The following is a 27,609-nucleotide window of genomic DNA, read 5'->3' as shown; positions in this document are numbered from 1 at the left end:
CATTTTGAATTTTGAAGAGAGAGATCTTATCATATTTTTACACTTTTACTGCAAGATGGCTTTGAAAATGAAGGTGTTTCTAAAGTTAAGTGGTGTATGACAATCTTGTTACTTGCTTTCTTTAACTTTATAGTTAACTGTTTTGTTTTTGCTGGTGGACACTGCTCTCAAAAGATGACTATTATCTTTTAATAAATATTGCAAAGCAACATTGTTTCTTTGTATGTGTAATTTTCAAAAGTATTCTTTTAACACATAAACAGGCAGTAAACCCCAATCCACCCGACTCCAGTCTGCCACACTCCAATCCAGACCACTCACGCAGTCCACTCCAGTTCACCTCACTTCAATCCTCCCAATCCACCCTAATCCAAAACAACCTGCCCTACTTCAATCCAAAACAATCTGTCCCTCTCCAGTACAGCTATCCAAAGAAATCTGCCCCACTCCAATCCACAACAATCTGTCCCACCCCACCCAATCTGTCCAACTCTAATCCAAAACTATCTGCCCCACTCCAATCTGCCCCACTCCATTCCCAACAATCTGTCCTACCCTAGTGTAACCCCCTCCAATCCAAAACAATCCGCCCAATCCAATGCAAAGCAATCTCCCACTCTAAAACAATCTGCCCGTTCCAGTTAGCTCCATTCCAGTCCAATCACCCACACTCCAATCCAGTCCACCTCACGCTGTCCCAATCCACCACTCTACAATCCTCTCAACCCACCCCACTCCAATCTGCTCCACTTGAATGCAAAACAATCTGCCCCACTCAATACAGCAATCCAAAACAATCTACCCCACTCCAATCCAAAACAATCTGCCTCACTCTAACCTGCCCCACCCCTACCCAAAACAATCTGCCCCACCCCAACCCAAAACAATCAGCCACACTCCAATCCTAAACAATCTGCCCCACTCCAATCCAAAGCAACCTGTCCCACTACAGTCAAAAGCAATCTGCCCCGCTCCAATCCAAAGCAATCTGCTCCACTCCATTCTGCCCCACTCCAATCCAAAACAATCTGCTCCACTCTATTCCAAAGCACTTTGCCCCACACCAATCTAAATCAATCTGCCCGCTCCAATCTGTCCCACTCTAATCCAAAGCAGTCTGCCTCACTTAAATCCGCTGATTGCAATCCAGTCCACCCCACTCCAAGCCGATACACCTAACCTGACCCAACACAATCTGCACCACTCCAATCCAAAACATTCTGCCCCATTCCAATCTGCCCCACCCAATCCAAAACCATCTTCCCCACTCCAACCCACAACAATCTGCCTCATTGCATTCTAAACCAATCTACCCCTTCCTAACCCAAAACAATCTGCCCCACTCCAATCCATAATAATCTACCCCACTCCAGTCTGCCCCATGTCAGTCAAAAACAATCTGCCACACTCCAATCCAAAACAATCTGCCCCACTGCTAATCAAAACAATCTGCCCCACTGCAATCCAAAACAATTTGCCACACTCAATCCAATACAATCTGCCCCACCATACTCCTCTCTTTGACACTCTATTCCTTCTGCAACACTCCATGCAGCTCCATTCTGTGGCACTCTACTGCACTTTATGCCACACCACTCTACTCCCTCTACACTCTTACAGTCTACTCAACTTAATGCACCTCCATCTATGCCACTGCACATCATTTATCTCCAATCTGTGTCACTCTACTCTACGACACTGTACTCCATCCTACGCCACTCTACTCAATGACACTTCATGCCACTCCACTCTGACCCTCTACTCGACTCCACAACACTCTGCCACTCCACTGTTCAGCACTCTGTCCCTCCACTCTACATCCTTCCACTCGACCCCACTCTACTCCCTCCACAACAATGTATGCCACTCCTTTCTATGTCACTCCATATTATGCAGCTGTGTGCCACTCCGTGACACTCTACACCACTCCACAAGACACCACTATACTCTCCTTCAGCCTTCACCACTCCACAACACTCTGTGCCACTGCGCAACACTCTGCCACTCCACAACACTCTACACCACTCCATGTCTCTCCACAACACTCCACCCTACGCCACTCCACTCCACTTCCTGCTGTGCCCTTAACTTTTAGCCATGCTAAACAGCAGTCACACTGATGTACAACATGGCTAAAACACAATGGCAAAACCAATAGCTTTTTCATAGGTGAGATGGGATTCACCAGAGACTCGGCAGTAAACATTTATAATCTCTTCATCATATGACAGTGTTGTTCATGCTGTGCTGTAAACATACATTTTATTACCGCTCATATAGATAATGTGTCTACATTTGGCTGCCTCGTTTCATTGTTTTTAAAATAATGCTCTCTAAAATAGCAGTTTAATTGTTTGCTGTGAGCCACTTTATTTAGAAAAAGAGGGCATGTCTGTAGATAAAGATATTTATCTAATGTCTGAACTACTTTCTTTCAGATTAATGTTCAAACACAGAGTTTTAGTTAATGCAAGACTGGGTTGTAATTTTTTGTTGGACATTCAAAAATTTAAAGACGAAAGTGAAGACAATGTATCATACACTTGGCACCGGCTGGCACTTGCGGCTAAGGACACCGTGGAACAATTATCTTGCTGTCAACATGCAATTGATGCCTTGCAGGTTTGTGTGAGTCTTTTGGAAATTGCCACGATAATAATTGTACGGTGATACTGTATGGAAACTAAGGACACCAGATTTTAGAACTAATGTGATGGTGTTAAATTTTTTTAACCAGGGATTAGTACTCTTGTTCTCCAGCACTGGATCTTAACATGCTTGAACTATTCCCCATTTGTCGGGTAGACAACTCTTGATGACATGCAGTTTGTTTATTTTAAGTGCTGGCGTGTAGTACTTCTGGTGTAGCAGGAAGTGTGGAGAGGTTAGGGACCACACAGACTCAGGCCTGCATCTCTTACACACAGAATCCCAACCCTTGGGCTCCTTCCTTTTATTGACTTTGCTCACGTCACATGGCCTATTATTGCTGTAGATCTTTAAGAATAACCTGTGCCCTTCCCTCTCTCATTGGTATGACATGTCAAGAGGCCAAGCCCCATCCTCTTTTGCCCAACAAGAAGATTGTTTGTCCGGCTGAGAAAAGGTCTGACAGAACTCTTTATTTTCAGGTCAGGCAGTCAGGAGCTAGACATGCACTACATGTGCAGGCTCCTGGCTGCCTGAGCTGAACTTTGCAGGGGTGAAGATGTCACAGCTCTTCTGGTTGTGACCTCTTCAGCCTGGCAAAGCTCCTCAATGTCCTCTCCTTTGTGGTGAGGGGGAGCGTTACTGTTTGCCTTGGACTTGTTGCTTCAGTTTTAAGCCCTGAATTGCTCAAGACTGAGTGCCAATCACTGACACCGCATCACAGAGTGGTGTGGTTCAGCAACTCTCACTGAATCTATCCCAATCTTTGACAAGGTACAGACTGCTGAATCCCCTCGTTGCCTCACCTATGCTGAGCCAATGAGAGAAGGCAGCAGTTCCAATCCTCCTTGGACCTCCGAGGCAGAGCTGCCCAGATGTGTACATGTATGTATGTATGTATGCATATTTGGGAGTGAGAGTTGTGAATGGGTGTGTGTGTGTGTGTGTGTATATGTATGTATGTAGCGGCGTCCACTGCAAATATCAAGTGGAGGGATGGAGGGGTAACAGGGAGGGCCATATAATAAAGCAAAATGTAAGAAAAGACTTACCGTTGCCGCCGCCGTCTCCTGCCACCTCGCTCGTCGCTGCTTTCATGTTCTGGTTTTCCAGCAATCACTGGGGCACCAGAAGAGGCTCCCCAGCAATCCTGGCACTGCTTTCATCCTAAAGATAGCATGAAAGAACCACCAGGATTGGTCTGAGCGGCTCGGACTGCCACTCGGAGACAACCCTGGGGCCTGTGCAATTTCTCCAGCTCGGCTGTGTAAATAGCCAGGCTGGAGAAACCTAAGTGCACATGTGTGTTTGGCCGGCCTGAGATGGCTGGCCAAACACACATGCGCATTTAGTGCACTCTCCCTCCACCCCCTTCCCCCGCGTCCCTGCCCATCCTTCCCTTCAGATGCTGGCTGAGCCAGAAGCAAAAAAAAAAACAATATTGAAATATTGTTTATTTTTCTGTTGCTGGCTCTTAGCCAGGTGGGCGACGCCCCGCCACCATTGCAGAGGAGCCACCTGTGTGTGTGTGTGTGGGTGAATGCACGGGCGTGAGTGTGCTTGTATTTTCTGTCCGCTCTCCTCCCTCGTAAAATTATCAGCCACTACTAGTATAACCCCTGTGTGGGTCATCCTTAAACACTACAGTTCTCCCAACATATAAAACGTTCAAATCAAAGGAACTAACAGTTCAAACTTTTGTCCACCAATTGTCTTTGCCCCACCTTACCGTTCAGAATCACAATAACATGTAGAAGGGGCTAGATGAGTTCTTAGGTTGTATCTGTCACCTTGAGACAGAACTGCAGGAGGATCAACCCGGGCCCCACAAATAGTCCACCTGAGTACTCAATGTTGTTTCTGCCCCAATATCACTCTGTTCTGTCAGTGGCACTCCAGAGACCAGGCTGTAACTGACTAGCGGCAGTCCTCAGAGCACCTGAGTTGTTAACCGGAGAAGGGTGGCAATCTGCCTTTAAACTGTTTGAAGACTGCAATTCTTCTTGTGACTTATCTGCACCACGATGAGCTGTCTCCATCTCCATCATGCTGTAGTTGTGCACTATTCACGAAAGACTAAATCAGAGTCAAAACTTTATGCCTGAGTGACAGTCATGCACCAGCACCCATCTCCTACATTCAGGTGTGTACATTTGGCAGGCTGCACGTGCTAGCCTTCTAGTTTCTCTTTTGGAATTTTACCACCTGCTCTGCATCCATAGAGGCTGAGATCCATCTTGGGTGACAAGGAAAGACATGCATGACAACTCTGCCCATGGTGACATGAGGTGCCTGCTGATACTCCGGGACAAAATATTATATGTCTCATTTTAGGGGCTGGTGATTGGCATGAACAAAATAGATGACTTAAGTAGTGGTGTGCGTGAAATGCTCAACCTCGGCATTGGCTTGCAGCCGCCTGTGGGTTATTTTCTAGTGAGCAAATTAAAATAATCTGATAGGCCCTGCACCTGAAACAGGGATTCCATTATCAGTCCTCAGTGTCCTGCAAAAGGCTGTGGGTTCGCTATCACTTTTTTCAGCCTAGGCATCATTTCAAAAGCCAATGTACTTGATACTATCTCCACTTCTAGGTGTTTAGCGTAGCCAGGCACCAGGACTAGCCTGTAATGCCTGTCCGGCAGGCTGCAAAGTCTGCACTGTCTTGGATCTGTGGGTACTGGAGTTTTCTTCTGTAATAACTTGAGCTGGAGCATTAAGGTTCCCTGAGGTCTGGCATATCTTTATACTGATTTGGCTCTTGGTTATCACCTTTCCCTTGTGCCTCCACCTCCCATGAACATGATTTATTACCTGTATTGTTAGGCTTTTGGGTTTTACCATCCAGTGACCCAGGAGAAGACTGCCATCTGTGATAATAACTAATTTGTGTCAGAGGCTGTAGAGAGAATGTAGCACTTAATGGCTTCCTGAATCCTGTGCGAGATGTGAGTCTTCAGGACTTCCCAGTTTCCAGCCCAAACAACTGTTAGAAACATTTGTAGGCAGTAGTCCATCTCTGTGGCTTCCAGAATCTTGGCCAGGGATAAAGGCAAAGGCTGACATCTCTTGACCACATACCAGCCATATTCTTCCCTTTGTTTGGCTGCTTCTTCTACTTCTTGTGTGGCTGAATGTAGTTGCCGGAATAAGGAATCTGTTGGGTTCAGGGATTCATGCTTGTATTCAACTTTAAAAGGATACTCTAGTAGCTAAAACACCCTTTTCATTCATTCATGGAGGTGGCTTCAATGGTGACTTTTGTCATAGCGGGATCACAGGTCTGTGATCCATGTGCATCACAAATGATTGTACGAATACAAATGGAAGTGCCAGCACCCATAACAGATTACTGTAACTTTCATCTATGTTTGTGAGTATCTTTGCTCTATAGGAGTAAGTGCTCTACTAATGTATGTAACCAGGGCCCACTCCCAACATGGCTGTTTTTTTGTGAAAACACGGTCTCCAGTCCCTAGGGGCTAGCATTCATGGAGAGCTCAGTTTCCTTACCTGGATCGAAGTACACCAGGATCTTGTCAGCCAAGAGCACATTCTTGGTGTTTTGGAAAGCTGCATTATGAGTTTCACCCCAGGTCCACGGGTGGGACTCTTTTGCGAGCTTGTGGTATGGAAGTATGAAGGATATCAGGCTCCTTTTGAAAAGTCCACCATTGTTGCTCATCCCTAGAAATCTCACCATCTCTGGAACTGATGATGCAAAAGTGGCCAGCTTGATGTCAGTTACCTTGGCATGTTCTGGGACCATGCCCCCTTATGGAGAAACAGGAGCCAAAAAAGCTGGTTTATGGCTGTCAGAGCTCACACTTGCCCATGTGTAATTGGAAGCCACATCATGCACAGTTGCTGGAAGAATATGGTGTGCTTTCAGCACATGGACATACATTAAAAAGTCATAACTTGCTTTGATGATCCCTCATTCCCAACACCACCTATAGGAAAGTGTTATGGAATACCTCCACCACACTTGATATCCTAAGGTTCTGATGTTTATTGTGGCCAGGTGTGTTGAGAAAGTTACGTACCGGGACTTAGAGTCTAACATGATCTAGTGAATACCCAGACCAAAGATCCATTTTTGAAAACCATCACACTCCACTCATTTCACTCACAATGTCGGCAGACAGGAAGAGTAGCAGCTTTACCGGGAGCACATGCGGGGATCATGCGCCTTCAGTACCCCTGGCAATAATTGAATTTGCTTAATTGAGAGAGAAATCTAGCCGCAGATTCCTTACTTAAGAATCTTTTCCAGACGCAAGACTGGATCTGGAATATTTTTTCCCACAGCACGTGCGACGGAAGAGGTTGTTGCGAGACTCCGTACCGATATTACCTACCGGATGTGATGTAGGCGGAGTCATATAACCTCCTCTCTGACATGCCGACGCAAGTTCCTTCATCTCACCATTTACAACGTGGATCCACTAACTGTTTCTCAGGCCTCTTTTGGCCTAATTTCTCGTGGACAGAACAGTCTGTGTCTTCTGGGTTCAAGCGCTGTGGTTCCTGTGGATGACAAATGTCGGCCATGGAACCCCCACTCTGTTTGTATGTGGTGCCTGGGGAAGCACCATGACTCCACGGAGAGCAACTCCTGTTGTCGCCATCGGCCAAAGCTGCTGTGGGAAGGTCATATGAAGCTTCTGGCGGCACAGCTGTTAGTCTTCCCTGGTTTCCCGTTGACATCTTTCTCCTTCTCAGGTCTGTTTGTCTTTTGCCATTAAGTTCACATGGTAAGTCACGACGCAAGCAGTCGAAGTCATAGGATCTCCCAACCTCACTGTGTATGGCCTCCCACCACTCCTGGGTTGAGGAGTCGATACCCAATTCCACCCGTGTAGTCCCCTCTTCCATGGGGTCAGGGCGACTCTGACCCAGATGGAAGAATATTATAATTCTCTTCGTGCTATCTTTGGGGCTTCCCCTGGAGCACCTTTGAGCCCAAGGAGGTGTAAAGTGCCTTGGCTGTGTCCATGCTGGCAGGTTCACCCTTAATCACAATAAATAATAGCAGGCAGGGACAAATCTATTCATTAATTAAATTAACCAACCCACTCACTTTTGGTTAAAAGGTAAATTACTTTCCCATATTTATTTTATTTATTTACAAATAGCAGTGTGTACCTCATCATGATAACATATAATAAACAATTACACATCAATTTACTAACTATTACATATATTACACAACACAATTCCTTAATACTAAACAAAGAAAATGGGTAATGCCCAACGGATTAACTCATAAAGATCACTATAGCTCAATTCACATTGTGATCATGCCTTAGACAGATGGCCAAGGGGTTAGCACCCAGCTGAAAACACCTAACAATTTTTTAAGGTATTATGTAGTGCTTCTCATTATTTGATCTCTCAATTTCTTAATTCTAAACCCTTGGTCCCGTTAGACTAGTGTCGACGCGTTTCGGCCTCAAAACTCGTGGCCTCCTCAGGACAGTCGAAGGGCACTGGCACCTCTTTTTCTACAAAACGTAGTCAAACCTTGTCAACCTGGACGGTAATGGCACCAAGCAATCAAATGCTTATCATCATTTTGTGTTGAGGGAGTCTTGAGTCTTTGTAGAAGGCAGAGAGTTTTCCCGGGTTTTTGGAGGCTCAACTGCAGGATGAGTCATCATTTTGAGCAGAGTCTGTTGAGGTCAGCAGGTAGGCTATGGGATTGGTAACAGGTCAGCTGCTTCTTTTCCTCTTCTGCAGGTGCAACTCCTTTGTGTCCTTCTCTTCACAGGTCATCAGAATCTGAGTTTTAGGATTAAAGGGTGCCATCTAAATACTCAGTTTAGGGGCGTTACAGGGAGTTCTAAGTTTTACCCAATGGGCTGACCACCTTTAGGGTGACTTAAGCTTTTCCATGCCCACATCTCCTGGGAAGTGGGCATAACCCTAACCCTAGTGGCATAATTCCTTCCATACAAAGATGGAGGAATTTAAAAAGTGGTGTCCACTTTAGCTTGTTCACCTTAGGGGTGGGACTGGCCTGAAGTGGGCACATCTCCTAATCTGACCAGTCTTCCATCCTGTTCTGCCACCAAAAGTGGGATCAGGACGCGGGGGTCTATCATCTCCGCCATTTTGGAGAGACCTGGGTCACATTTCAAAGGCAGCCAAGCCTTTGAAGCTTCCCGCCCTGTAATGTCCATCCTGCCTGGGTGAGGTTCTAACACCCCCGCCCAGTGCAGGCTTCTGTCCCTGGCCCATGAGAGCACCGACTGTCTCCTTGGGGGGCCAAAAACGTGCCTAAGGTGGCTGAACTGGTCAGAACCAGTCATTCAACACACTAGTAGCTCACAGGTTTTCAGGAGGGACCTCTATGGTGCCCTCTGGGTGCAGTTAATTAATAAATCCCTAACTGAAATCATTGAAGGAATATTAACCTTAGATGTTTGATACCAAACGCCCCTGGGTTCAGAGAAGCCATCATGTAGCTGGGAAACTCGTTGTGATCAGTGTTCAGCACATGTTTTTAAAATGGCTTCCATGTTCACTTACTATGTCTAAGTATCGACAGGGACATAGCAGGGACATATCTCCTCATGCATCTATGCCTTCACATGTGTTCTGATGCACCCTGCCTTAGGCGTGACTTACACCTGGCAGTGGTAGGGGACCTAGCACACAAGGGTGTGAGACAGGTTGTGTTTTCAATTGTACCTGCACCAACACATGCAATCTGCAATGGCAGCACTGTGTAAGTTTGGTGAGGGGTCCATGGGAATGGCACAAGTGGTGCTGCAGCCTTTGGGGACCATCCTTAGTACCATAGGCCCTAGGTAGGGACTTACAGAGGGTGCTAAAGAGCATGCCAATTGTGGAGAACAACTGTGCAGTTTTGGGAAAGAGCTCTGGCGACCTGTTTTGCAGTGCACTTTCAGTCAAAATCACATCATATACCAAGCAAAAAGTGGGTGGGGGTAACTATGGCAAAAAGGGTGCTTTGATTCATTTGTCCTTCAGAAGGACATGGTTTTGGAGGTCCTGGAGAAGATTTGAGGTTTTTACCATCCATTTCTCACGCTGCTCAGCCGTCTACGGGAGACAGCTGGCTGACAGACCTAGGTGGGGCTAGTGGCTTGGGCGGGTTGCCGTGGTATTGGATCAAACACTCACCTCAGTAGAATTGACTACTGATCCTCGATTGACGTCCTTCATTAAGGCCAAACAGGCGTTTAGCCGGTGCTTTCTTTATAGTGAAGCCCTACATGACATTTTCTTGGGGCCTTGGGCTAACCCTGATATAGGGGCCCCAGTTGATTGGGCTATATCTCACAGGCTCTGGCCTGTCTTCTTAGGCGTTCTACTCCTCGTAGTTTGGTGGTACAAGCTGCTTTGGCCTTCCAAGATATCAACCCTCTTCCGCATGTCCTGTTTGACAGAGATTACAGGAGACTCAACGCTTGTGGCAGGCACATTTTCTTCACCAGTTAATGCATCTTGTGTTATTGGACATTTTTACTATTCATTGCAAGACTCATTGGCACGCATCCTGCCATCGCTTCCAGACAACACCTGGAACGATCTTGCCCTATTGATCTGAGATGGCCAGCAGGCAGCTAAATGTTTTCTGTGGTATGGATTCCACTGACTCTGTGGGTCGGTTTGTGACCTCTTCAGTGGCACTATGTCGCTAAGCCTGGTTACACACCTCCAGATTTTAGGAGGCTGTCCAAGACACTTTGATCGACATGTCTTTTGATGGTGCCTATTTATTCGGCACACAGGCTGACTCTGCTTGTACTTGCAGGAATTGGTCAACGCTGAGAAAGAAGAGGTCAGTACTGCAGCCCTGGAGCCGGAGAACAGTTCCTGATGGATGCAGAAGATGTCCCACGCTGGAGTGAAGATTGCAGATGGTTGTTGGTGCAGGAATTCCACCAATAAGCCTTAGCAAAGGCAAACTCGAGGTTATTGGAAATGTGGTGCTGCTGTTGGTACCAGCAAGGCTCAGGAGGACTCATCCTAGAAGGGGGAGTCACAGGGGACCCTCAGCGACACTTAGGACCCACAGGAGTGGAGGCAGCACCCACAGGATGGGGGCACATAAGTTGCAGAAGGAGCCCATGCAGCACTAGAGAAAGGGATCCCATGCAGGAGAACCACGCAGAGGGCTGTGCGGGGCAGTGCATTGCAGGAAGAAGCGCTGGGGACCGGAGCTACATGTCACCTTGGAGGAGATGCAAACAAGCCTTGGCAGCTGCAAGAGACGGGGTGCACGGGGGTACTGCCTGCGTGGAAAGGCAAGGGTTTACCTCCACCAAAGTTGGACAGCTGGCAGAGAGGACCAAGAGAACTACTCCGGACCACCACTCATGATGCAGGATCCATGCAGCTCAGGATGAGAGGAGATCCACGCAGCCCGTCGACATTCCAGCAGGTGCCTGCGGATGCAGGGTAGTGAATCCTTCACTCCAAGGGAGATTCCTTCTTTTTCTATTGCGGTCTGAAGAGTTGCTGTCTTCTGAGGGTGCACAGTCGGGGAAATGTTGCAAAGCTGTCACGACCCGTGGAAACAAAGTTGCAGAAGCGTCTTCTCTGTGGATTGCAGCGTTGTCAGTTCCTGGAGGGTCCAGTCGTGGTTTCAAAGGCCAGAAGTCAAAGTGGAGGTTGCAGAGTAGTCCTGCTGGAATCTTCAAGCTAAATCTGAGGATCCACTTGAGAGAGACCCTAAATAGCCCTGGAAGGGGGATTGGTCACTTAGCCAGGTAATCACCTATCAGGATGGGGCTCTGACATCACCTGCCTGGCCCGCCCACTCAGATGCTCCCAAACGTCCCTGCCAACCTAGGAAACAAGATGGCAGAACACAGGGACCCTCTGGAGGAGCTCTGAGCACAGCCCTGGGGTGGGGATGGACATGACAGTGGTCACTCCCCTTTCCAATGTCCAGTTTTGGGCCAGTGCAGAGACTGGGGGTCCCTGAATCAGTGTGGACTGGTTTATGCATGGAGGGCACCAAATGTGCCCTTCAAAGCATCCCAGTAGCTTGGGGAGGCTTCCCTCCTCCCCCCCCACCCCAAGCCAATCACACCTATTTTCAAATGGAAAGGAAATCCTTTGTTCTGCCTTCCTGGGCTTGACCAGATCAAACAGCAGGAGGGCAGAAACCTGTCTGAGAGGCGACCGCAGATTGGGCTGCCCTGAAAACCCTATAAGACTGGTGGAAGCAATGCTGGGAGTCCTCTAAGGAGTCCCCAGAGTTCATGGAATCATACTTCCAATACTTGCAACAGTATTGGGGTATGATTCCAACATGTACCAAACATGCCTAGGTTCGGAGTTACCATTATGTAGCTGCACATAGGTAGTGACCTATGTCAAGTACACACATAAAATGGCATACCCGCACTCACAAAGTCCAGGAAAATGGGCCTGGAGTTTGTGGGGGCAATTCTGCTAGTGTACCCGCACCCTGCCCTTTGCACTGAAAGGGCCTACCATAGGGGTGACTTATAGTGACCTGTAGTGAAAACGGGTGCATGCACCCGTTTCACGCAGGCTGCAATGGCAGGCCTGCAGAACCCTTTGCTTGGGCTCTCCTTGGGTGGTAGAATAACTGCTGCAGCCCATAGGGATCCCCTGATAACCCAGTGCCCTGGGTACCTAGGTACCATATACTAGGGACTTACAAGGGGAGACCAGTATGCCAATTGTGGGGAAGAAAAGGTACAGTTACCAAGTTAGAAGGGAAAGAGCATAATCAGTGGGGTCCTGGTTAGCAGGATCCCAGTGAACACAGTCAAACACACTGACAAAAGGTATAAAATGGGGGTAACCATGCCAAGAAAGAGGGCACTTTCCTACACTCTTGAATCACAATTTAAAATCACAACTTTTGATGAAGTCAGATTTCGAAATTGGAATTCTGAAAATGCCACTTTTAGAAAGTTGGCACTTTATGGCTTTGCCATTTAGTGCCTGTTGCCTGTCTCTGCTCACATGTCTGGGGTGAGATGACAGCTGGACTTTGTGTATTCCTCATAGACAGCCTCACACAATGGGTGCTTAGATGTGACCTGATGGGCCTTGATGGTCCATTCTGGGCAAGATGGGGAGAGGAGCTGGGCGCAGCCTCACAGCTGAATAGACTGTGTCTTGTCCCCATTGAAAGGGCTTCATAACCCCATGTAGTGAGCTCGGAGCCGGGACAGGAAGGGCAGGGACTTTGTGCACTTCCAAGACATGTCTTTGATGTCTCCCCCACTTCAGTGGCCCAATTAAATATAAGTACTGGACATCTGACACCACCTCTTCAGTACACTTCTGGACCAATGGATATTCTACCAGGAAGTACTGCTGTGCTGCTTAAGGACCTCCAATCTGCTGGACTGCTACCCTGCTGAACTCCTGCTTTGCTGTGCTGACCTGCTGTCTGCTGCACTCTTGCCTGGGAGTGAGAAGAACCAGACCTGCAAATTTTCAGCCCAGAGGGACTCCAAGGGCTAGTTGGCTGGCCTCCTGATCTGAAGTTTCAGAGACATAAAAGACTTCCAACCCCCTCTTTCTGCACCTGGACTCTGCCAACTGTGTGTCTGCCCTGCCAAGTTGTGCCACTCCACTCCTGGACCCTTGTAAGTGGACCTAAGGTGCTTATGCCTGCGGAACTGCCGCATCCTCTCCTACGAGAGCAGAATCAGTGCAGCACCGCTGTTGCCTGGAGCATATGTCTGTCAGAACTGACAAAACAGACTCACATCGCTGCATCTTGGGACCAACACCTCGCCTTCAGACCTGCATTGTGTGACGCTTTACCTGGTGCAAGGTCCTTGCAATATTTTGTCAAAGGCAGTCTCAAAGTTGTCGAAACCTCTACATAACCGCTACTACACGGATTGGAACTGAAGCATTGTTACGACTGTCCCACACATCCTCAACACCGGTCTACGCATTGCAAGCCCCATTGACAGGGTCCTCTATGTTGACTCATCAGGATCTCGCATCACAGCCTTGCAGCATCTCAGAACCCATGCATCACCCTGACTACAATTTACATCTTTGTTTTGGACCCACGCTGACAGTTTTTGGCCATTTTGGAATGCATTGTCTGTAAATACTAACAAGCAGAGGCTTGTATGTTTCCTTTGTTAATATAATTGTAAACATCTCACTGGAGGGTGACATATTTTCTTATTTAAGGAAAAAAACAATTTTAATCTTCTAGAGTGTGGGAACCCTGGACCCAGTTCTACTGACTGGATAATTCAGCCGGTTAAATCACATGAGGCTGGGGTGGCAATCTCAGCCTGGCCTCCTCCTGACCCCCTCCCTGGGGATGTGGGAGTATGGAAGGCTGCCTGCAGTCTGCCTACTGCTACTGTGGGCTGGTATGGCAGCCAGATGGTCTCCCCGCACACAAATCCACCCAATTAATCATCAGGGCATTAGTGGCAAAATGACATGGCTACCAGAACATCCTGTACCCCTTACCCTCTTCATTTTTATGTCTAGTTAATTCACAATATTGTCTTAAAAACACATAGTGGGTTAGCTCCTTCAAAACTTTTTATTTGGATGAGTTTCCTTCAGCTATTGTCTTGAGACATTGCCACACTACATCTTTAGTCTTACCCTCACCTTTTTGGCTCTTTGGTTATATCCTTCTGCCTCCTAAGACATGCTTCCATTGAGTGAGGTATTAGATAACATCTTAAAAGTACACTCAAGCATCACATTTTTGTGACATTCAAATAATTATTTCATTCATGTATTGTAAACAAGAAAACAATCCTTTTGACATTTTCTTTCACTAGAGAAGATACATCAGTTAAATTTACAGCAAAACAAATCCATTACTAAGGAGACCAAAAGGTAAATTCCATAATTGTTTCCAATATCGTAGTGATCCTTTGCCAAACCTACCTGTCACATTCAACCTTTGGGCTGCCAAGGGTGAAAGCGTCTAGTAGCTCCCTTGCTCCAGCCACATGGACACTGCTGAAATACAAATTCAGTGCGTATAGGTTTATCTTATAACTGGAAATTCAAGTCATTAGTCTCGGCTTTGCCAATGTTTGTTTTGAAACTATGTTCCATTTCTTCCCATAGAATTGGTAGATAATTAGTTTCATGTTACTGAGGGGATGTTAGGGGATGTGAGATAAGAAGTATGACTGGTTGATAAGAGGTCTGGCATAACATTACTACAGCTGATCCCAGATTAGGAAATAAAAGTGATATTGGGATCTGGCGTTGTGAAGGTTTGTTTCTCTACTTAGCCAGCCTAATTAGATATGGATGCAAGAGTTGAGTTTTGTTATCATTTCCTGGATCACTGTACTTCTAATAAATTAGCTGCAGTTATAGAGGCACTGATAATCTAAATTGATCTTGTGTCATCTTCCAAATAAACTGTGTACACTTACAAACTATTTTTATTTCCCTAGAAACCAGAGAGTGAATGGCTGAAGGTTGACTATCTAATAGAATTAGCAGAATGGTTATATTTCAAGCAGTTTCCTGTGACTGATGCTTTAAGTCAGCTGGACTGGGCAATGGATATTTTACTGAAAATGAAACTAACAAAATCGGCTGATATTGAAGGTATTATCTGTAACGATCACTGTTTTGAGACAGAAACTCCCATTTGTATTGTTATATGTAAGCAATATGTGTTTGATGTATTAACAGAAAAGAGCCCGAAAGGAAAATCAAAAGCAAGAAGCAAATATTCAGCTGCTAAAGATAACAAAAAAGATGATCTGAAGCCGGGGGATACAGAGCGAGATATCAAAACCATCAGCCAAAATGTTGCAAATCTGGCATCAGTGGCTGAGGAAAAAGTTGTGATTGCTTCTAATCCCATCGATGATTTAAGCAATGTGAGACAACTGGAGTATTTAGTCAGAATACACACAGTAATGGCTGTCATGATTGGCCATAGTTCTCCTCACTATCAGCAACACTGTTTGATGGCATATGCCTATGTCATTCGTATTTGGCAGGTGAGGACTGAATGAAGAATACTTTTATAGCATTTAATAGAGTACATAGTAAATATAATGCCTCATAAATATTATTAATTTTGCTGATTGATGCCGTTGATATTTTCTTATGGTCTTCTGTTTCATGCAGTAGGGGAAAATGTGTCAATTGATCGTATTGTGATTTTTATCATATTCTAGCTGTTCTGAGATCCCTTTATTGTTCCAGTAAAACAGTGGTATCCTGGTTTGCAGAGTTGTATTTTCATGGTCAGTTCAACGCTACAGAGCGAATTCATAAAGAAAATATGAATTTGCCAAACGTGATATTTGTAAGTCGTATTAACTATGCATGCAATGTACTGAACATCATATATCATATCAAGGCGAATCCCTTTACCAATTACCCCCTCAACTGCACCCTGTTAAAATAGATTTTACATTTAGTAACATTTAAAAGTCTACATAAGTGTACTTCTAGCTTGTGAATGATCCTGCAAAACATTTGTAAATACCCACGAAGATTTATTTTTTTGATTAGTCCAGGTAATTTGCCGGCCACCCCCTCACCCACTTCCAGTCACCACCATCCTCCGTTCTACCCTTATGGATACCTTAAACTTATGAAAGTGATAATCGAAAATAAAATATTTTTTATTTTTAGAATTGGGATTTTCAGTCCCAAAAAAATCTCAAATCCTGGTTTTACAAATCTGTACTGGGATTACAAATTGAACTTTGTGGGTCTAAGTGTCACTGCAAAAGATATCGGTTGTGTTGACTTTCCTTTTGTGGTTAAAATAGCTGATCAATTAGGCACTGAAATGTCTAACCATTTTCTTCTAATGTAGTTGTAATTATGTCAGAGTCCTCATGAATGTCCATAACCCACCCAGGCAATAATAGGGTCAGAGGTGTTTCAATCAAACATTAGACCTTCATGTTAGATTTCGCCTGCACAGCACTTGCGCTATACTTGCAAAGTCTTATGTTGCTAAAAAAATTCTTTAAAGGGACTTGGAATCCGCACCTACTTGGCCCTCCTTACTTACCTGAACTCTCCCGTTTGTTCATTCAAACGTCGCTCCAATGTCACTTGAATTCATTTGATTTTTATTGGCTAGCCGGTCGCATCCGGTCTGCTTTCTGTTCTTCTTTTGCCATTGAGGGAGTTTGGCTGAAGCACACCTTCCAATTTTTTGGTGGTTGGTTACATGTCAGTTTTTGTATTCGAAAAGATTAACTGAACACAAATCTGATAGAGACTTCTAGTTGCAGATTCCTTACCTTAGACTTTCCCCCCAGACGTCAGACTGGATCCGGAGATTTTTCTTCAAGCAATACCCTTGCACTTCGATAGGTGGCGTCGGTCTACTCCGCGGGCGTCGTAGGCATCGTGGTCGCTGTGATGACGTCAGGAGTAGTATATAGACGCTGCTCTCGCGCAGTGACTTCAGTTCTTTCCATTCCGCGCCACATGCTGATCCGGAGAAGAGCTACCATGGCTATTTTTTGGCCAAATTTGAGTTTTTTCTATGCGACGTTGGTGCGTCGAGGATGTCCCCGAAGACCAGGTTCAAGCCATGGGAGGACTGTCATAGTGCGATTTTGGTGACGGATCCTCATCGGGTTTGTCTGTGGAGACTCGAGCGCAACCACGACCCGAAGTCATGCTCCGTGTGCTGGGCCATGAGCCCAAAGGCTTTGAGGGAGCGGTCCCTAAAGCTAATGGCGGCCCGGCACTTGACTCCACATAGGTCCCGGTCTCATTCGAGAGGAAGGTCTTGAGATCAGTCGTGGAGTCATCACCACTCTTCTTCTAAATCCTCGGGTCAAGGCAAGAAGAAGAACTCAAAGAAGTCCCATCGCTCTCTGACTTCTTCCCGGCACTCAGCTGGCGTGACGCGGGAAGAGCATCCACGCACTAGGCCTCTGTCCTCTGAGCCTGCGTCTGGGTCAGCTCCGCGCTTCCCCAAGTTCCCCAGAGCCGGAGCAACCCCCGACCAGCTTAAAGAGTTTTATGAGGCCATGCGCCTCATATTTGGGCGGTCCGACCCTGATACGACACCTTTGGGCCCAAGGGGTTCGGCTGAGGGGCCTTCGGGTTCCGGTTGCACCCTTGAGACCTTCCCCGGCGCCGGGTCGATTATCGACGCTCCCGACGTCGGTAGTGCCCACTATAAACGCCGACCCAATTCTTATCCCCGACGACTCGGAGTCGGAGCAGCATCGGCCGACGCCGCCTTTGGCTTTGATGGGGCTTATTCACCCCAGGTCAGATTCAGACTCTTTTTCTTATGGGTACGAATATGGTGAGGAATTGGAGGGGTCCCTGGACCCTTATGAATACCAGGTTGACCCTGCTATGGCCTGGGATCAGAAAATGGACGAAGCCAGTGGTCTGGATACTTCTCCTGACGCTGGCATGCTGTCTCCTCCTACCGTGGCTACTGCAGAGGGAGCAACTTATGCTATGGTGGTCAGTAGGGCAGCTGAGGTCCTTGGACTCGAGCTTCCCACTGTTGAGGTCAGGTCTAATCTCCTGACGGAGGTGCCTCAGCCTTGGGCTTCTACTTCAGAACCCCTTTTGCCTTTTAATGAAGCCCTTACCGATGTCCTTTTGGGTACATGGTCCAAACCCAACACAGGGTCTCCTGTGAATAGGACTATTGCACGCTGCCATTGGTCCACTCCGAACGACCCTAAATTCCTATACCAACACCCCACGCCTGAGAGTCTTGTTATCCAGCCGTCCTCTTCTTCAGGCACATTTCCTTCCGCACCCCCGGTTAGGGAATCCAAAAGGCTGGAACAGTTTGGCAAGAAGTTGTTTTCTTCCTCCAGTCTCATGCTGCAGTCTGTGAACACCGCATGCCTTTTGGGCCGCTATACCCACTCCTTGTGGGATACGGTTGCACAAGTCCTGCCGCAGATACCGGAGGAGGCCCGTGCTATCGTCTCCCAAGCTGTGAATGATGGGAGAGATGCGGCAAAGTTCACAATCCGTTGTGGGCTGGACACAACTGAGTCTCTGGATAGATCGGTTGCTACAACAGTGGCCTTACTACGGCACGTCTGATTACGTACTTCTGTTTTTTTGGGGGATGTCCAACACTCACTCATGGAGCTCCCATTTCTTCGGAGACAAAGCGGACTCGTCCTTGGAGAGATTCAAGGATTCCCGGGCTACGGCTTGCACCCTTGGTCTTTCCTCGGCCTCTCGCCTACCACAGTCCTTTTTTCGCCCCTTTTGTGGCAACGGAAGGGGCTCCCTGTCGCATTCTCCACACAGCCACAGTGCCTCACATGCTGGTCAGCCTATGCGTGGCCGAGGTCACGGAATCCCACGTGGTGGTGGGACAGGGAACCAGAGGTTTGTCCAGTCCACCTCTGCCCCCGCTGCAGCCTCCAAACCCTCCTAGTCCGTCCTCTCACCCCTATCCAGTTGGTGGCAGGATTCACCATCACCTGCCCCACTGGGAACATATCACCACAGACAGGTGGGTTTTGCAGATCATTCGAAAGGGCTACACCCTCCTTTTCCAATCTGCTTCACCACCCATGCCTGTAAGGAAATGCCTCCTTGGCATGGTTACCTGCTGACGTTTTGCCTTTGTTGATGCCAGTTATGATTGAAAGTGTGCTGGGACCCTGCTAACCAGGCCCCAGCACCAGTGTTCTTTCCCTAAACTGTATCTTTGTTCCCAGAATTGGCACAGCCCTGGCACCCAGATAAGCCCCTTGTAAATGGTACCCCTGGTACCAAAGGCCCTGATGCCAGGGAAGGTCTCTAAGGGCTGCCACATATCTTATGCCACCCTGGGGACCCCTCACTCAGCACATGCACAATGCCTCACAGCTTGTGTGTGCTGGTGGGGTGAAAATGACTAAGTCGACATGGCACTCCCCTCTGAGTGCCATGCCAACCTCACACTGCCTGTGGCATAGGGTTGTAAGACCTGCTAGAGGGGTGACTTACCTAAGGCAGGGTGCTCTAGACCACAGGTGAGGGCATATGTGCATGAGCACTATGCCCCTACAGTGTCTAAACAAAACCTTAGACATTGTAAGTGCAGGGTAGCCATAAAGAGTATATGGTGTTGGGGTTTGTCAAACGTGAACCCCACAGTTCTATAATGGCTACACTGAAATCTGGGAAGTATGGTATCAAACTTCTCAGCACAATAAATGCACACTAATGCCAGTGTGGAATATATTGTAAAATGCATCAAGAGAGCATCTGTAGGAAGTTGGCTCTGTAAATACTATTTCAAAGAAAGGAATAGTGTGCACCGAGCCCAAGGGTTCCCCTTAGAGGTAAGATAGTGGCAAAATTAGATAATTCTAATGCTCTATTTTGTGGTAGTGTGGTCGAGCAGTAGGCTTATCAGAGGGTAGTGTTAAGCATTTGTTGTACCCACACAAGCAATAAATGAGGAACACACACTCAAAGATTTACTCCACGCCAATAGGTTTTTATATTGAAAAATATTTTTTCTTAGTTTATTTTAAGAACCACAGGTTCAAGATTTACATTAAACACTTTAAATGAAAGGTACTTCACTTAGATACTTTAGGAACTTTTAATAAAAGCAATATCATATACAGTCTTTGTAAAAATGGCAATAAGCTATTTTCAATGTGGACACAGTGCAAAAATCCACATTTCCTGGGGGAGGTAAGTAAAGGTTAGATTAGGAGGTAAGTAAAACACTTACAGGTCTTAGTGCTGGGGCATAGGCAGCAAACACCAGCAGCTCAGGGCCAGTCAGGTGCAGAGGTCAAAGAGGTGCCCCGGGTGCAGTGTGCAAAGCAGGTGTCGGGTTTTAGGTAGAAAACAATGGAGGGACCCGGGGGTCACTCTACCGGTACATTCAGGCACAGGGGGGCTTCTCGGGACAGCCACCACCTAAGCTAGGCAGAGGGAAGCCTTGGGGTCACTCCTGCGCTGAAGTTCGATTCCTTCAGGTCCTGGGGGCTGCGGGTGCAGTGTTGGTTCCAGGCGTCGGGTCCCTTGTTACAGGCAGCCGCGGTCAGGGGGAGCCTCTGGATTCTCTCTACAGGCGTCGCTGTGGGGCTCAGGGGGGTCGTCTCTGGTTACTCACGGGCTTGCAGCCACCCGGGAGTCCTCCCTGAGGTGTTGGGTCTCTGAATCTCAAGCCGGGGGCGTCGGGTGCAGAGTGAAAAGTCCACGCTTCCAGCAGGAAACGTGCAGTCTTTGGAAGTTGATTCTTTGTTGCAAAGAAGTAGCTGGTTTTGAGCAGGGCCGCTGCTCACTGGAGTTTCTTAGTCCTTTACTCCAGGGCAGTCCTCTGAGGCTTCAGAAGTCGCTGGTCCCTGTCGGATGCATCGCTGTTTACAGGTTTTTTAAGTTGGAGACAGGCCTGTAGGGCTGGGGCCAAAGCAGTTGTCGTCTTCCTCCTTCTCTGCAGGCTTGCAGGTCAGCAGTCCTTCTTATTTCTTCAAGATGCAGAAATCTTGTTTCCTAGGTTCTGGGGTGCCCCTAAATACTGAATTTAGGGGTGTGTTTAGGTCTGGGAGGGCAGTAGCCAATGGCTACTGCCCTTGAGGGCGGCTACACCTTCTTTGTGCCTCCTCCCTGTGAGGAGGGAGGCACATCCCTAATCCTATTGGGGGACTCCTCCAAACTCAAGATGGAGGATTTCTAAAGGTAGGGGTCACCTCAGCTCAGGACACCTTAGGGGCTGTCCTGACGGGTGGGTGACTCCTCTTTGTTTTTCTCATTATCTCCTCCAGCATTGCCGCCAAAAGTGGGGGCAGTGGCCGGAGGGGCGGGCATCTCCACTAGCTGGGATGCCCTGGGGCGCTGTAACAAAAGGGGTGAGCTTTTGAGGCTCACCGCCAGGTGTTACAGTTCCTGCAGGGAGAGAGGTGAGAAGCACCTCCACCCAGTACAGGTTTTGTTCCTGGCCACAGAGTGAAAAAAGGCTCTCTCCCCAGGCGTGCAAGTTAAAACCTTGACTGAGAAAGTTTCACTGCTGCCAGATTGTGCTCACTTTGTTTGCCTTTGATTCAGAAGCACTGGAATTTCCTGAGCCTGATCAGAGAGAGGCTGACTGGATTGAAAACCGATTTAGCAGTGTAAACGGATTAGAAATATCTCCTGGTAGAATATTTCAAGATTCCTTGTCTTCCAAAAGAGGGACAAATATCTTTTAGTCATATGAATCAGTTGTGTTGGCATTTCCCCTACATACAACAGAAGCAAAGTCAAACCTGGAAGCAGACATTGTTCTGTTCATCGGAATGGAGCCTGAGACTTTTTTGTTTGGTATCAAGATTTTTAATCAGTTTTCAGCTTTTTATCAATCTAAGACTACCCAAACACAAAGGTTCGGATGTTCCCTTTGGACTCAAATTGTTTAACATTGTACCCAACACTTGGGAGACTAATGGTTCAAACTCATTAGTAAAGACATCGCCAAATGTGTTTTATTTTTCGGATTCTAGAATGAGCTTCCCCCAAGAGTGTACTCCCTTTGCCCACTCCTGCATGGTGGCTGTGAATGCCTATGCTTTATATACCATTTTGTAATTATGAAACAAATAATCAATTAGAAGTTTCAATTGATACATTCTGTGGTTTATTGCTGGTTAAAATTATATTCCATCTAGACAATAACCACAATTATTTTGCTCATCAGGGTTGAGTTTTAACAACTGGAGTCATACTTCCACCATCTTTAATACATCAATGTATATGCAAAATGTTAACCAGGAGCTTGAAAAAAATTGCAGCTGCACAAGTAGTTGCTTGTTTCGAGTTTGAGTGAATGTTCTCCATTTCGCCATGCCAGAGGAGAGATGTACTCTACTGCACTTGGAGACTACATCCCACCATATTTACCGTTCTCTGCCAGACAGGTGGAGCTTTCTGCCTTCTGAAGAAGCTGAAGACACTGAAGCTTATTTTTGCGGGTGCAATGTTCAGTGGACCTATCCAGAAAGGCCTTTTTGTTTTTTTAAAAAGAAACTCCCAGTGGGAGTTTGTTTTTGACAAACAAAAAACAAATGGCTCTTACACATTGGGAGTTTTTCCCAGGCTGTATGGGTCGTTAGTTTGTTTTCATTTTCGGGACTGCCAGGCTTTCTGTGGCAGTCGCGAACAGAGAAAAATACAAGAAAGTCTGTCTATATAGGGCAGATGGTCTGAGGTACTTTAAGCAATGGCCTAATGTCAGTCGAATTATCGGTGAAAGGTTTCCAGCGCTCCATCCAGCGAGGCTCCGGCAGAAACCCACAGCTTTCCCTGTGATGTCTGACACGTTTGTGGCAGAGTACCATACCCTCTAATTTGTGAAAAAAAAGCCCCATAGACTTTTTTTCTGAAGAAGCGCTCAATATAAAGGAATGTAGATAACAAGTGATACTTTTATATGCTTGCTCACCATTTCATAGTATGAGCCATGGCTTTTTTTTTACTGTAAGTATAATAGGCACTTCAACAAGGTTTTTACATGCAAAACCCATTTTACTGGTTACCAAAACATGGTTGTTTAGTGCAATCCATAATGCGTCCATCTGGAGACTGTTGGGCTTCTATAGTGGATGCCATAGCATCATGGGAGTGGGAAACATTTTAATGAAATAGGAGTCGCTGACAGTCTCAGTTTCGTTTTTTTCTTTTTTTTTTTTGTATCATAATGTGTGCTGGAAGTGTTGCAGTTGCCCTACTGGAAGAGAGTTAACCTACTGTTCACAAATGTTAAGTTCATAATTCCTTGGTGAAGCACATTGTCACAAATGACAACCCATATATATGATATTCACCCCTGACCTTTTATCTAGGTGTCATTATCTGCAGCAGCAGCAACAATTAAAGCACAGTCTAAAAACCCTCCACCTTCTGCTACTCAAATCCCACAGTCGGCCTACTCTAAAAAGGGAAAAGACAAAAAAGAAGCAAAACAGGTACCCATCACATTCTTCCTTTTAACAATAGGAACATTGTTGTTGTTTAATTTTTGGTTACTGCACATAGGCAATATTCTGTTTGTATCCACAGGTACCACCTGCACCCATTCGAGAGAGACCTAAAAGAAAAGGACCTATTGATGCACTGCCCGTGAGTGTGGAAGACTGGGCTAGTTATGACTGTCCCGATGAAGTAAGGGATGCATTCAAAACTGACACATCCTGTTATTCTGTTAACAGCAGTAACTTTTTAAAGCCGGTAAGCAACATTCCTACTACCTTACTAGAGCTGTAGCAGGGATATGCTTTTATGTACTGTACAGTATTTCAGCAACACTGACCTTGATCCAGGTCACATGGTAAGTTGTCCTGAAAAAGTTATCTGTGTGAATAGTGTAACTAAAAGGTGCGAGGGGCATCACAAATGTTCTAGAAAGTATACTATGAAAGCACTTAATTCTCCTTATCGTACTAAATTCAAGGACATGTCCACGAGGAGTACTTTTATTGTATGGCTGATACCTTGGTAGGCCCTCTTAACCTGATATAGTATTTTCTCCCTGTGATAACTGCTCTCTTCCTTTTATAGAAAATATGTATTATGGCCCATTGTTATATTCTACATTTCTCAGCAGAAGAAAGAACACATCTGTCTGCCAGCTGCATAGTCCATTACACATCCTACCTCAGTGGAGCACACACTAGCGATGTCATCTTGTCCTTCAGTATTTCCATAGTGAGCACTTGAGACACTTCCTGGACCATTTTGAGTGTAAAATGATTTTACATATCTCCTTGAGAAACTCAACAAATTTGATCGAAGAACAGTTTGAAAACATTTCACAGGTAAAGCAAGTGCTACAATATCAAAGCAATAGTAGCAGTCACTATAAAATTTATTGACATAAAATACTCCCCCTTTCTTTCTATATTGGCTTCCAGTTATCAAGCAAAACAAAATAATGTAGTCTAGCTAGTTCTCAATATCTTTCATTGACTGAAGTGTTTGTGTTGCTTGAACTACACTTTCAACATCCACCTAAAATAACTCTTTTTATATCTTTAAATATTCTGACTCTATACACTGGTGATCTGTAGCTTTATAAGAGCCGTATTAGGAAGAGAACCTTCTGTAATCCTTTTGGTCAGTACCTTTTATAGTTCCTTAGAGAAAACTGAAAATATCCTTCTGCTTTGAATGGAATCAATCGGGTGATCTTTTGCCATAAGTCCATTTTCCCTGTCAGTGCCTCCAGTGCCTCTCATTTCTCTCTGGCTTCCATGACCTGTCTATCATCCTGTCAATGTCTTTTTCCTCTTTTTCTAACTGGCAATTTGAAACACTGCCCTGTTGGAGGACCCTATGCTGACATTTTGTCCGATATTATTAAAGCATATGAATCAAAGGGCATGGCACATTTTGGTCATCATAAGCAGTATGCAATGAGTTCTAAAAAATCTGTGGTGTCTAGCACAGTATTTTAGGTAAACTGTGCAATCCACTGGCAGTGACCATTAGATCAATTAAGTTGATAGATTAATGATTTTGTAATGTCAAAGCTGAATCCTGGGACCATCATGTAATCTCTGGCGTATGCAGTCTGCAAGAGCTGGAATCCAGTTATGACCTTGCCCAACTTATTGCAGGACATTATGCGATCCTCCAAGAAATTCCACACACTCTATCTTGTGTTAAGACGTTTTAGTACTCAGTGTGTAGTTCCCATGAAAATATTATTTCAGCTGGTAATTTGGAGTTAAATAATGAGTAAACTGGCTCATACAGATATGTGCATTAAATGCTCACAATTTACATGCATCATTTAAGTTTTATAGCAAAGGGTGGATTGTCCAACTTATAGGAATCTGCAGTCTGGAAGAGGTATGTTAGGGCACAGTTGTATATCTAGGGTTTGCTGTGGTAATAGTTCTCATAAGCCATCAATATCCATAGTGAAAAACATCTACCTTAACAAATTCCTTGGGTTACTGCTCACACAACCGTATTAGCAAACGGGTATTTAAAGTTACCAAGGCCCTCAGTTTGTGGTATGCTTAGCAGCAAATACCCAAGCTATGAGGACTTTTCTTTACAAAGGACACAGGCTGGAAAGGATGGGGAATCTACCTAATCAGCCCTTGTGCCAAAGCACAGATCACACCTTCTCCTTCCTTTCATAGTTGAAGATATTTATTTGCACAATTGTGGAATCAGTACTGGAAAAATAAACATGCCTACATGACACATGTGGAAATACATAAGTTATGAGTTTATTATATGTGCATTTCTGAAACGGTTAAAATGGTTGGTAAATTGCACACAGGTTTCATTTTAATATGACTGGGGGAGAGTTTGTTAAGTGTAATAAATAACCTTAATACCATAAACAGTTCTAATCATTTAATGAAAATGGACTACCTGGGAGAAAAATCAGAAGAAAGATAACTGAAAACTTGCTCCCACCCCTTAATTAGGTTTGGTGGCTGTGAGTCTATTTCTACTTAAGGCCTTCCTTTCCCATCGTCTGCTTGCCTGGCACAGGTATCGTCATATTGCTACTATATGTTAGTAGCAGAAGTATTCATTATTATGTTATTACAGTTGAATAGTGATTATAGAACTAGACAATAAAAAGGAAATAATTACATATGCATATAATTCTTCTCTAGATATCTGCAAATTATTTGAAATGTGTTGTACAGAGGGTCATATTGGTAAAACTTTGATTCCAACATTTCCATTAATTGCAATTTGGATTTTCATAAATGTACCTAATAAAATGTGTATAAGTTAGGTCTTTCTGTAAATAACTAAAAAGTAAAAAATTAAAAATAAATTGTCAAGTTATTATTCAGAATGTGTAGCGGTTTTACAATTTTAAGAAATAGTGACTACATCATGATTGTGTTTGCTTACTACTTTTCTTTTACTTACAGACCTATAGCTTGTATTACATGGATCTGTTGGTGAAGGAACTGCACTGCAGCTCACTAACACATTTGACTATCCCTGTTCTTCAGCTTGCTGAGGTCATTGCTCATGATGTTGTGGAAAGTAAAAGCCTGTCTGATCTCTACCATCTAAGGTGTGTATCAGTTATGCGTGTGTGTGTTTTTTTTTTATTGGGAAAGGTTTGGTTGTATGAAGACAGCCCCTAGCTCCTTACAGTGTAAACAGTTAAGAGTCTAGTAATCAGAACTGTGAGATATTTTGGTGATAATAAGTAAACAGGTGTTTATCTAGTGTCCACTGTTTTAGAAAAGGATTGGACGAATGTTCACACCGCCATTTTTTGTGGGTTGTGAGCAGACATGATTGAGACAAAATATTCATAGGTGAAGGACAACTAGCACAATCTTATTAAGGTTGTTCCCAGAACTACACATACGTATTCTACTTTGACATTCTACTCCCATAATTAATAAATCACAAGTATGCTCTGTGTGAGAACAGTGATTGGCTCCTGTGGAGAAATTTCTCACAACTGGGCAGGCAGCTGTTATAAAAGGAGAGATCCCATTGCACAAGGTATGAAAACGATGGTGGTCTCACCAAATGCAAAACTAGAGGCAGATATTAAACCAAGTATTAAAAACTCACGAACTCTTCATGTTGGTTTGGTTCAGTTTGTAGTGCATAATTTAAGGTAGTGGTTGCAGGTGGGGCCCACTGGCAGTCATGTTTGGGGACCGGCACTTATTTTTCTTCAATAGACGTTGATCCAGACCAAAAGAGAGTTAAACTCGAAAGGAAGAGCAATAGAATGACGAACAAACTGCGAAAGTGGTAAAAGCAGGGATGAAAAAGAACCTGCAAGAGTGGGAGAATGAAGCATTGTGTGTCTTCTAAAGGTCTGAAGAGGCGTAAGGTTTTATCCTCAGCTGTTATCACCTTGTTAAACAAGCAAATTAATAAATAAATGATGAAAAAAGAAAGAATGAAGTGTAATGAAGACTGTGCAGCTTTGGCTTTCTACAGTGCTAGCAGCTGGCTTCTTTCCAAAACTTTGGGCACTAGCACTGTTTTCTTTACAAATTATGTGTTCACTCAGGCATCCTTTAATAT

The 27,609-nt window shown here is 45.3% G+C and overlaps 1 protein-coding gene across 2 annotated transcripts in view; it reads left to right on the top strand.

Moving 5' to 3' along the window:
* The window catches only part of CFAP46 (cilia and flagella associated protein 46), a 1,580,346-nt gene that overhangs the window by 678,369 nt on the left and 874,368 nt on the right, over nt 1–27,609 (top strand). For both annotated transcript variants that reach the window (XM_069239769.1, XM_069239768.1), the window contains exons 30-35: nt 2,439–2,622; nt 15,072–15,228; nt 15,316–15,629; nt 23,418–23,540; nt 23,635–23,802; nt 26,481–26,629. In XM_069239769.1, coding sequence (XP_069095870.1) covers nt 2,439–2,622; nt 15,072–15,228; nt 15,316–15,629; nt 23,418–23,540; nt 23,635–23,802; nt 26,481–26,629 — 1,095 coding nt within the window. The remainder of the gene's footprint in view (nt 1–2,438; nt 2,623–15,071; nt 15,229–15,315; nt 15,630–23,417; nt 23,541–23,634; nt 23,803–26,480; nt 26,630–27,609) is intronic.

Source organism: Pleurodeles waltl, chromosome 6 (genome assembly GCF_031143425.1).
Source record: "Pleurodeles waltl isolate 20211129_DDA chromosome 6, aPleWal1.hap1.20221129, whole genome shotgun sequence".
NCBI classification, from domain to species: Eukaryota; Metazoa; Chordata; class Amphibia; order Caudata; family Salamandridae; genus Pleurodeles; species Pleurodeles waltl.
This window is presented reverse-complemented; position numbering and strand designations above follow the sequence as displayed.